The sequence below is a fragment of the Taudactylus pleione genome, unplaced genomic scaffold (assembly GCF_031769625.1).
Source record: "Taudactylus pleione unplaced genomic scaffold, aTauple2 ptg000910l, whole genome shotgun sequence".
In the NCBI taxonomy this organism is placed as follows: Eukaryota; Metazoa; Chordata; class Amphibia; order Anura; family Myobatrachidae; genus Taudactylus; species Taudactylus pleione.
Window position 1 is genome coordinate 47,863 of NW_028285311.1, and position 12,849 is coordinate 60,711.

A 12,849-nucleotide genomic window follows, 5' to 3' on the forward strand; every position below is an offset into this window, starting at 1 on the left:
CAATCCTGTAATAGTCAGGGGAAGGAGCACCCGCTGTCTGCTCCACAACTGATCCTGGCCGGGTGACCTCCTGTGACTCCAATCCTGTAATAGTCAGGGGAAGGAGCACCCGCTGTCTGCTCCACAACTGATCCCGGCCGGGTGACCTCCTGTGACTCCAATCCTGTAATAGTCAGGGGAAGGAGCACCCGCTGTCTGCTCCACAACTGATCCCGGCCGGGTAACCTCCTGTGACTCCAATCCTGTAATAGTCAGGGGAAGGAGCACCCGCTGTCTGCTCCACACCTGATCCCGGCAGGGTAACCTCCTGTGACTCCAATCCTGTAATAGTCAGGGGAAGGAGCACCCGCTGTCTGGTCCACAACTGATCCCGGCCGGGTAACCTCCTGTGACTCCAATCCTGTAATAGGGGAAGGAGCACCCGCTGTCTGCTCCACAACTGACCCCGGCCGGGTGACCTCCTGTGACTCCAATCCTGTAATAGTCAGGGGAAGGAGCACCCGCTGTCTGCTCCACAACTGATCCCGGCCGGGTAACCTCCTGTGACTCCAATCCTGTAATAGTCAGGGGAAGGAGCACCCGCTGTCTGCTCCACACCTGATCCCGGCCGGGTAACCTCCTGTGACTCCAATCCTGTAATAGTCAGGGGAAGGAGCACCCGCTGTCTGCTCCATAACTGATCCCGGCCGGGTAACCTCCTGTGACTCCAATCCTGTAATAGTCAGGGAAGGAGCACCCGCTGTCTGCTCCACAACTGATCCCGGCCGGGTGACCTCCTGTGACTCCAATCCTGTAATAGTCAGAGGATGGAGCACCCGCTGTCTGCTCCACAACTGATCCCGGCCGGGTAACCTCCTGTGACTCCAATCCTGTAACAGTCAGGGGAAGGAGCACCCGCTGTCTGCTCCACACCTGATCCCGGCCGGGTAACCTCCTGTGACTCCAATCCTGTAATAGTCAGGGGAAGGAGCACCCGCTGTCTGGTCCACAACTGATCCCGGCCGGGTAACCTCCTGTGACTCCAATTCTGTAATAGTCAGGGGAAGGAGCACCCGCTGTCTGCTCCATAACTGATCCCGGCCGGGTAACCTCCTGTGACTCCAATCCTGTAATAGTCAGGGAAGGAGCACCCGCTGTCTGCTCCACAACTGATCCCGGCCGGGTGACCTCCTGTGACTCCAATCCTGTAATAGTCAGGGGATGGAGCACCCGCTGTCTGCTCCACAACTGATCCCGGCCGGGTAACCTCCTGTGACTCCAATCCTGTAACAGTCAGGGGAAGGAGCACCCGCTGTCTGCTCCACAACTGATCCCGGCCGGGTGACCTCCTGTGACTCCAATCCTGTAATAGTCAGGGGAAGGAGCACCCGATGTCTGCTCCACAACTGATCCCGGCCGGGTAAAGTGAATAGTATTGCAGGCTGTGACTCCGCTCTGTCCGGTGCTGTATGTGACAGTGGATATTAGTGATAGAAGATGCTAGAGAGCTGCTGGATTCGCCATGTAGCGCTGAAAGCACGGTTAAAAAAACGGTATTCCGGTGTCAAAAACAAGTATCCCAACAAGTAGAAATAGGTCGTGGTGAGAGTAACTAACGCGTTTCTCGGCCTTGTATAAACTGACCGTTATCTCACAAGCAATTAATCTCACTCTCAAGGACTTGTGAATTAATTGTATAATTCTGTGAACCTACAATGTATGACAAACGGATGGTTCATCCTGATAGAATCACTACATCAATGTGCTAAATGTATATAAACATAAAATATATACATACTGGCAGGAATGTAATGTATAACGGTGTCCTGCCAGTGTGACTAAGTGACGGTATAGTACACTAGTACATCTGTGTCATGTGCAGGAATGTAATGTATAACGGTGTCCTGCCAGTGTGACTAAGTGACGGTATAGTACACTAGTACATCTGTGTCATGTGCAGGAATGTAATGTATAACGGTGTCCTGCCAGTGTGACTAAGTGACGGTATAGTACACTAGTCATCTGTGTGATGTGCAGGAATGTAATGTATAACGGTGTCCTGCCAGTGTGACTAAGTGACGGTATAGTACACTAGTCATCTGTGTGATGTGCAGGAATGTAATGTATAACGGTGTCCTGCCAGTGTGACTAAGTGACGGTATAGTACACTAGTACATCTGTGTAATGTGCAGGAATGTAATATATAACGGTGTCCTGCCAGTGTGACTAAGTGACGGCATAGTACACTAGTACATCTGTGTCATGTGCAGGAATGTAATGTATAACGGCGTCCTGCCAGTGTGACTAAGTGACGGTATAGTACACTAGTCATCTGTGTCATGTGCAGGAATGTAATGTATAACGGCGTCCTGCCAGTGTGACTAAGTGACGGTATAGTACACTAGTCATCTGTGTCATGTGCAGGAATGTAATGTATAACGGCGTCCTGCCAGTGTGACTAAGTGACGGTATAGTACACTAGTCATCTGTGTGATGTGCAGGAATGTAATGTATAACGGCGTCCTGCCAGTGTGACTAAGTGACGGTATAGTACACTAGTACATCTGTGTCATGTGCAGGAATGTAATGTATAACGTTGTCCTGCCAGTGTGACTAAGTGACGGTATAGTACACTAGTACATCTGTGTCATGTGCAGGAATGTAATGTATAACGGTGTCCTGCCAGTGTGACTAAGTGACGGTATAGTACACTAGTCATCTGTGTCATGTGCAGGAATGTAATGTATAACGGCGTCCTGCCAGTGTGACTAAGTGACGGTATAGTACACTAGTACATCTGTGTGATGTGCAGGAATGTAATGTATAACGGCGTCCTGCCAGTGTGACTAAGTGACGGTATAGTACACTAGTCATCTGTGTCATGTGCAGGAATGTAATGTATAACGGTGTCCTGCCAGTGTGACTAAGTGACGGTATAGTACACTAGTATATCTGTGTGATGTGCAGGAATGTAATGTATAACGGTGTCCTGCCAGTGTGACTAAGTGACGGTATAGTACACTAGTCATCTGTGTCATGTGCAGGAATGTAATGTATAACGGTGTCCTGCCAGTGTGACTAAGTGACAGTATAGTACACTAGTCATCTGTGTCATGTGCAGGAATGTAATGTATAACGGTGTCCTGCCAGTGTGACTAAGTGACGGTATAGTACACTAGTACATCTATGTCATGTGCAGGAATGTAATGTATAACGTTGTCCTGCCAGTGTGACTAAGTGACGGTATAGTACACTAGTCATCTGTGTCATGTGCAGGAATGTAATATATAACGGTGTTCTGCCAATGTGACTAAGTGACGGTATAGTACACTAGTCATCTGTGTCATGTGCAGGAATGTAATGTATAACGGTGTCCTGCCAGTGTGACTAAGTGACAGTATAGTACACTAGTACATCTGTGTGATGTGCAGGAATGTAATGTATAATTGTGTCCTGCCAGTGTGACTAAGTGACGGTATAGTACACTAGTACATCTGTGTCATGTGCAGGAATGTAATGTATAATTGTGTCCTGCCAGTGTGACTAAGTGACGGTATAGTACACTAGTCATCTGTGTCATGTGCAGGAATGTAATATATAACGGTGTCCTGCCAGTGTGACTAAGTGACGGTATAGTACACTAGTCATCTGTGTCATGTGCAGGACTGTAATATATAACGGTGTCCTGCCAGTGTGACTAAGTGACGGTATAGTACACTAGTACATCTGTGTCATGTGCAGGAATGTAATATATAACGGTGTCCTGCCAGTGTGACTAAGTGACGGTATAGTACACTAGTCATCTGTGTCATGTGCAGGAATGTAATATATAATGGTGTCCTGCCAGTGTGACTAAGTGACGGTATAGTACACTAGTCATCTGTGTCATGTGCAGGAATGTAATATATAACGGTGTCCTGCCAGTGTGACTAAGTGACGGTATAGTACACTAGTCAACTGTGTGATGTGCAGGAATGTAATGTATAACGGTGTCCCGCCAGTGTGACTAAGTGACGGTATAGTACACTAGTACATCTGTGTCATGTGCAGGAATGTAATATATAACGGTGTCCTGCCAGTGTGACTAAGTGACGTTATAGTACACTAGTCATGTGCAGGAATGTAATGTATAACGGTGTCCTGCCAGTGTGACTAAGTGACGGTATAGTACACTAGTCATCTGTGTCATGTGCAGGAATGTAATGTATAATTGTGTCCTGCCAGTGTGACTAAGTGACGGTATAGTACACTAGTCATCTGTGTCATGTGCAGGAATGTAATGTATAATTGTGTCCTGCCAGTGTGACTAAGTGACGGTATAGTACACTAGTCATCTGTGTCATGTGCAGGAATGTAATGTATAACGGTGTCCTGCCAGTGTGACTAAGTGACGGTATAGTACACTAGTCATCTGTGTCATGTGCAGGAATGTAATGTATAATTGTGTCCTGCCAGTGTGACTAAGTGACGGTATAGTACACTAGTATATCTGTGTGATGTGCAGGAATGTAATGTATAACGGTGTCCTGCCAGTGTGACTAAGTGACTGTATAGTACACTAGTCATCTGTGTCATGTGCAGTAATGTAATATATAACGGTGTCCTGCCAGTGTGACTAAGTGACGGTATAGTACACTAGTCATCTGTGTCATGTGCAGGAATGTAATGTATAACGGTGTCCCGCCAGTGTGACTAAGTGACGGTATAGTACACTAGTACATCTGTGTGATGTGCAGGAATGTAATGTATAACGGTGTCCTGCCAGTGTGACTAAGTGACGGTATAGTACACTAGTACATCTGTGTGATGTGCAGGAATGTAATATATAACGGTGTCCTGCCAGTGTGACTAAGTGACGGTATAGTACACTAGTCATCTGTGTGATGTGCAGGAATGTAATGTATAACGGTGTCCTGCCAGTGTGACTAAGTGACGGTATAGTACACTAGTATATCTGTGTGATGTGCAGGAATGTAATGTATAACGGTGTCCTGCCAGTATGACTAAGTGACGGTATAGTACACTAGTCATCTGTGTGATGTGCAGGAATGTAATGTATAACGGTGTCCTGCCAGTGTGACTAAGTGACGGTATAGTACACTAGTCATCTGTGTCATGTGCAGGAATGTAATATATAACGGTGTCCTGCCGGTGTGACTACGTGACGGTATAGTACACTAGTCATCTGTGCGATGTGCAGGAATGTAATGTATACGGTATCCTGCCAGTGTGACTAAGTGACGGTATAGTACACTAGTCATCTGTGTGATGTGCAGGAATGTAATGTATAACGGTGTCCTGCCAGTGTGACTAAGTGACGGTATAGTACACTAGTCATCTGTGCGATGTGCAGGAATGTAATGTATACGGTATCCTGCCAGTGTGACTAAGTGACGGTATAGTACACTAGTACATCTGTGTCATGTGCAGGAATGTAATGTATAACGGTGTCCTGCCAGTGTGACTAAGTGACGGTATAGTACACTAGTCATCTGTATCATGTGCAGGAATGTAATATATAACGGTGTCCTGCCAGTGTGACTAAGTGACGGTATAGTACACTAGTCATCTGTGTGATGTGCAGGAATGTAATGTATAACGGTGTCCTGCCAGTGTGACTAAGTGACGGTATAGTACACTAGTCATCTGTGTCATGTTCAGGAATGTAATGTATAACGGTGTCCTGCCAGTGTGACTAAGTGACGGTATAGTACACTAGTACATCTGTGTCATGTGCAGGAGTGTAATGTATAACGGTGTCCTGCCAGGGTGACTAAGTGACTGTATAGTACACGAGTCATCTGTTTCTGAGTACACTAGCCTGCTATTCCAGGTGACGGTATGGAGCTACAGTACTTTTACCTGCTTTTCCGGGTGCTGGGATGGAGCTCTGAGTATATTAGCCATCTGTTCTGGGTGCTGGTATGGAGATAAAGTACGTTTGGGACTTGGTGCCAAAATACAGTTTTGAGTGCATTAGCATCCGTCCTAAGTGCCGGAATAGACCTCTGACCATCTTTACCAAATGTTACAGATGGCGGATGGAGCTCGGAGTACGTTAGCCAGCTTAGCTGAGTTCCAGAATGCAGCTCTGTGTACGTTAGCCATCTGTTTCAGGTTTCACTTTAGTATGTTAGCCAGCCATTCCTGGTGCCGGTAAAGAGCTCTGAGTGTGTAAGCTACCTGTTCGGGAGCCTAGATGGAGCAGTGAGTACTTCTGCTGTTCTTTGTGCCGGAATAGAGCTCTGATAACCTTAACCAACTGTGTCAGGTGGTAGATGGAGCTGTGCGTACGTTAGCCAGCTGTTTCAAGTGCCAGAATAGGGCTATGAGAACCATCTCTTCCAGCTGTCCCATTGGGTCTCCCAGTACCTTAGCCATCCATTGTGGGTGTCAAAATAGGGATCTAAATACTCACGCCCTTTATTGCAGCTGCTGGAATAGGTGTTGGAGTAGTAGCTATATCTATTTGCCAGAACAGGTGTTAGGTTACTAATTCCATCTCTTCCAGCTCCTGGAATAGATGTCTCAGTACCATAGGTGGACCTAGAACTTTGTCCCCACAGCAACATTTTGAAGGGACCCCTGCAGAACAAACACACTCTGAGGGAGGGAATCTGCATACGAGGGGTCCACAATAACAAGTCACCCATTAGTCTGCCCCCAATACTGGAACACTGTTGATAACATCATCATAACTAGGGAGGGAGCTATTAACCCTCTCACCTAGGAAGGCTCAAGCCAACCATGGTTACCAAGTCACTAATAGAGGGAGGGCACCTGAGAAGCTGGGTCAGTGAACTTCTGAGAAACAATGACCAAGACTCTATGGCTCTGGGATTGAGGGGATTTAGTGGTCACTCAGTGTAATCTTATGTTTTTATGGACAACATGATAGCATAGTGGACAGCATTTCTACTCCGCACTGGGGTCATGGATTTAATTCCTGCCTAAGGTCCTGTCTGTCTGGATTTTGTATGTTCTACCCGTGTTTACATTGGTTTCTTACACTGGTAGGTTAGTTGGCTTCTGTCATAAATACATATTAAAGGGAAGGGAAATGGGAAATGTCACCGCACAGGTTTCAATTCACCGTATAATAAAGTAATTAATTATATGGGATAAAAATAATTGCTATTGTATCCACTCTATAATCAATTATTCCCCTCAGGGTATGTGTAGAATTGTGGAGGTGCTTCTCAGAGTAATTAGAACAATGTAAAATAAAATGTGGGAGGTCTGGGCCAGCCACAAAAGACTCTATAGAGAGAGCACGCAAAATAGCAAGTTATCACCCATTATTATCTGACTAAAGTTTAACCTTTAATTGGATTGTTAGAAACAAAGTAAAATTGAACTCACACTTACATATAACAGATATAGACAAGTTGACAAAACTACAGTATATTGTAATCACTGTAGTTATTGGTCATTTAAAGGTGAAGTATTACAAAAATTACATAGATACATCACTAACATAAATGTTAAAAGGTCTTAATGTAAAAAACACCAGGTACAGAATAATAAAACAAAATTTGTTCCCTATGTAGGACATGAGGTGATCACCATCAATGATAGATCTACAACAAAAACCCCTAAAGTAAAGAAATAAAAGTTGGGTGTATCCAGTTATGCAGCTAGGCTCTGCTGTTCCCCCTCATACAATGTAGAGGAGAGGGAATTAGATCAGAATCTTTATCCCAGACTTCTCTATACACCCCCCTTTGAGATTTGATTGTTTCAATACTTGTATTTCCCAGTGATTGTCATACCAACCTAAGAATCCTCTCATTGTTTGTCCAGTACTTGTGGCAAGACAACCAACAGCAGAGATTGGGGTTGATGAAGTGGATCACTGTTGACTTCTTTTCAAAGGGTGATTGCGCTAGCAGATCTCTCATTCCCTCTCCTCTACATTGTATGAGGGGGAACAGCAGAGCCCAGCTGCATAACTGGATACACCCAACTTTTATTTCTGTAGGGGTTTTTGTTGTAGATCTATCATTGATGGTGATCATCTCATGTCCTACATAGGGAGCAACTTTTGATTTATTATTCTGTACCTGGTGTTTTTTACATTAAGACCTTTTAACATTTATGTTAGTGATGTATCTATGTAATTTTTGTAATACTTCACCTTTAAATGACCAATAACTACAGTGATTACAATATACTGTAGTTTTGTCAACTTGTCTATATCTGTTATATGTAAGTGTGAGTTCAATTTTACTTTGTTTCTAACAATCCAATTAAAGGTTAAATTTTAGTCAGATAATAATGGGTGATAACTTGCTATTTTGAGTGCTCTCTTTATAGAGTCTCTTGTGGTTGGCCTAGACCTCACACCTTTTCTTTTACATTGTTCTTTCATAAATACCCCTAGTGTGTATGTGTGTGGGCTGTCCATGTGGTAGGAAATGTCGATTGTAAGCTCCACTGGGGCAGAGAGAGATGTCAGTGACTAAATATTCCCTGTAAAGCGCTGAGTAATATGTGCGCACTATTTAAGTAACTGGTAAGAAATAGCTTCTAATAATTATATTTATTTCTAGATTTCTGTACAGTGAGGAGTCAGATCCTTGTTACTAGACGTCACGTGAGTGTGAGACGTGTCCTCTATAAATCACTGATCACTGAGGATGGACATGGACAGGAATCGCATGACTGAGAGGATACTAAATCTCACCCTGGAGATCATCTACCTGCTGATTGGGGAGGTGAGAGGGTCTGGGAGTATCACAGTGACATAATTTATATCTATAGTAATAATACAGGGACATGACTGGGGAGGTGAGGGGATCTGGGAGTGTCACAGTGACATCACTTATATCTATAGTAATAATACAATGACATGACTGGGGAGGTGAGGGGATCTGGCAGTGTCACAGTGATGTAACTTATATCTATAGTATTAATACAGGGACATGATTCTGGAGGTGAGAGGGCCTGGGAGTGTCACAGTGACATCATTTATAGCTTAAATAATAATACAGGGACATGACTGGGGAGGTGAGGGGATCTGGTAGTGTCACAGTGACATAATTTATAGCTATAGTAATAATACAGGGACATGAATGGGGAGGTGAGGATTATCTGGGAGTGTCACAGTGACATCACTTATATTTATAGTAATAATACAGGGACATGACTGGGGAGGTGAGAGGGTCAGGGAGTGTCACAGTGACATCACTTATAGCTACAGTAATAATACAGGGACATGAATTGGAAGGTGAGGATTATCTGGGAGTGTCACAGTGACTTTTTTTCAAAAACAAAGAGAAAAGTAGAGTCTTTTACTACGGTGCACCATTATGTCAGTCCACATTAATCATTCCTTAGTTAAAACATATTAATCTTTATTTATATTCAATTAAAATTATGACATTTAAGGGTTACCACAACTGACAAGGGTTGTCACAGTGACATCACTTATCTATAGTAATAATACATGGACATGACTGGGGTGGTGAAGAGGATCTGCACTCAAAGTATCTTTTTGAATACACAGGATTACATAGTTTTTGAATACACAGGATTACATAGTAATGAAGACATCTGATGACTGTGAGACGTCTGGCAGTCATCCCTGTGTGTCAGGAGAACAGAGCAGGGCCCAGAGCCCCATCACGGTGCCTCCACCTCTCTCACTGATACACAAGATAGACAATGACAAGAAGATCATCGAACTCACCAACAAGATCATTCAGCTGCTGACTAGAGAGGTGACTTCTGGGACATTATATAGTAACACCAGGGGATGTGTCTGGGTGATGACTGGAGAGGTGACTGCTGGGAATGGGACATTATACAGTAACACCAGGGGATGTGTCTGGGTGATGACTGGAGAGGTGACTGCTGGGAATGGGACATTATACAGTAACACCAGGGGATGTGTCTGGGTGATGACTGTATCATTGTGTGTGTCAGGTTCCCATAAGGTGTCAGAATGTCATTGTCTATGTCTTAATGCAGGAGGGGGAGTATATAGAGGGACACAAGGGTCTGTACAAGGACGTGATGATGGAGAATCGCCGGCCTTTCACATCACTGGGTAAGACGAGACTGTCATTTATTGTACAGGGGAGAGCAGGTATAGGGGCCCCCTAAATACACACATCATCTGATAAACACATATATATAATGAACTCAGTAATTTTGTGTCTCCTACAGATGGACCCAGTAATAAAAATGCCCCAGAGAGATGTCCCCGTCCTCTTTATTCCCAGGTTTGTACAGAGGAGGTTCACAGATTCCCACAGTTAGATGGGATTTATGGTCTCAATAATATACCAAAGTGACTGTTCATTGTATGATATGTAAAGTGGATGTATTTATGCCCGATATGTAATAAGACAATGCTTTTATTAGCTTTTTTAAATATTGGGCATAAACAGGATCAGAAGCTCTGGGTTTTACAACCTATCACTTCATAAATAAACCTTTATAAGTCTAATGCACTGGAGTTTAGTCTCGAGTAATGACATCAGACAATATTAAAGTGTTATTTTATTGTTTTGTTAGGTTGACGATTTGGCTAATATTAAAATAGAAGAGACAGAGGAAGAAGAGACATATGTGACTGACAAGGCAGAAGATATAGAGGGAGGAGAGACGTATGTGACTGATATGAAGGCAGAAGATATAGAGGGACAAGATGAGATGTATGTGACTGATATGAAGGCAAAAGATACAGAGGGAGAAGAACAGACGTATGTGACTGATATTATGGCAGAAGATAAAGCGGGAGAAGAGACGTATGATACTGATATGAAGGCAGAAGATATAGAGGCAGAAGAAGATACATATGTGACTGATAATAGCACAGAAGATATAGAGGGAGAAGAAGAGACGTATGTGACTGATATGAAGGCAAAAGATACAGAGGGAGAAGAAGTGACATATGTCACTGATATGAAGGCAGAAGATATAGTGGGAGAAGAAGAGATGTATGTGACTGATAATAAGGCAGAAGATATAGAGGGAGAAGAAGTGACATATGTGACTGATATGAAGGCAGAAGATATAGAGGGAGAAGAAGAGACATGTGTGACTGATAATAGCACAGAAGATATAGAGGGAGAAGAAGAGACATATGTGACTGATAAGGCAAAAGGTATAGAGGGAGAAGAAGAGACATATGTGACTGATATGAAGGCAGAAGATATAGTGGGAGAAGAAGATACATATGTGACTGATATGAAGGCAGAATATATAGAGGGAGAAGAAGAGACGTATGTGACTGATATGAAGGCAGAAGATATAGAGGGAGAAGAAGAGATGTATGTGACTGATAATAGCACAGAAGATATACAGGGAGAAGAAGAGACATATGTGACTGAAAATAGCACAGAAGATCTAGAGGGAGAAGAAGAGACGTATGTGACTAATGATAAGGCAGAAGATTCAGAGGGAGAAGAAGTGACATGTGACTGATATGAAGGCAGAAGATATAGAGGCAGAAGAAGATACATATGTGACTGAGAATAGCACAGAAGATATGGAGGCAGTAGAAGAGACTTGTGTGACTGATAATAAGACAGAAGATACAGAGGGAGAAGAAGAGACGTATGTGACTGATAATAAGACAGAAGAGAAAGACGGAGAAGAAGAAACGTATGTGACTGATATGAAGGCAGACGATATAGAGGCAGAAGAAGATACATATGTGAGGGGTGATGAGCAGTGTAGAGAGGAGGAAATCCGTACAGATATCAGCACAGGTGAGTAATAAACACTTATTACAGGAAAAAAGCCAGACATTCTCTTTGCTCAGGCACTTTATGGGGTGGTCACAGGATATAGAGCAGATGCCGGCATCTTGGATGAAAACAGATGTTTATTGAATCAAATCAAATGTCCTAAAAATGACAGTACTACCAGGTGAAGGTAATAGAATACACAGAGCATACAGATGCTTTCATAGTTTTAGCTGTAACTAATCCAGGCTACTACTCAAATTTTACTTGTGAATCAGTCGGGATGTTTGTACAGTAATCCCCCTGACTTACGCTGGCTGCCTAGCGCTTCTATAGAGCACTGTTTCTATTATATGGCATTTTTCTGTTTTGCCCTTGTAAAATAATTGGATTTTACACTGAGGCTGGACGTGCATAATATTGTACTAGTGGAGCCGGGTTTAGTTTACACGTGAAGAGAGCTGGTAACATGATTGGAGACCGGTGTGGTATATAAGGTTGATATTCATTATGTGGAAACTGAGAAATGTTGACGTGATAGAATGTGAACCGTCCCTGGTTGTGACTTACCGGCTCCCGGCAGCAGCGGCGTATCCAGAGAAGTCTTCCGGGTCTGGGCAGTCATGTGATGAGTAGTTTCAGTGCAGACATCTGATGGAGTGGCTGTTCCGGGAGGTATTCTTCTCTAACCCTGAAGTGAGTATCTTGGAAGTTATGTTTTCTTTTAGTTCTATCATCAGGAGAAACTCTTCTAGCTGATTATATAACTAAAAGTTACCCACTTCATGTCCACCTACTGCCAAGGGTGGTAACTGAAGCGCTGACAGCGCCAGCTTTATATCCCAAGGCTCTGAATGCATATATGGCGGCTGTATATGTTATACACCCTGCTAGAAAGTCTTTACTTTTGGAATCAGAGCCAACTTTCTCAAATTTATATGTTAGAAAATGTACGTTAGATGAAATCTCCAAGGGACCACCATGGCATCTATTAGGAAGGCTGATTGATCCTTGACCTTGCAACAACACCTGGCCATTTTATTGTTGAATTGAGAAACCATTAGATCTATCTCTTGCTGACCCCCATATAGTTATCAGACTGTTAAAGGCTTCTGGATGCTGAGACCATTCCCTTGGAAGTATAAACTGGCCACTCTGAAAGTCCATCTTCCAA

General features: G+C 43.6%; 1 protein-coding gene across 1 annotated transcript in view; it reads left to right on the forward strand.

The window, feature by feature from the left end:
* LOC148473805 (uncharacterized) overlaps positions 1-12,849 on the forward strand; it is a 70,342-nt gene that overhangs the window by 1,791 nt on the left and 55,702 nt on the right. Inside the window, 6 exon segments of the mRNA XM_088459440.1 lie at positions 8,532-8,696; positions 9,513-9,701; positions 9,952-10,030; positions 10,150-10,205; positions 10,501-11,021; positions 11,593-11,699. Of these exon segments, the coding sequence (XP_088315566.1) occupies positions 8,619-8,696; positions 9,513-9,701; positions 9,952-10,030; positions 10,150-10,205; positions 10,501-11,021; positions 11,593-11,699 (1,030 nt within the window). The 5' untranslated portion in view covers positions 8,532-8,618.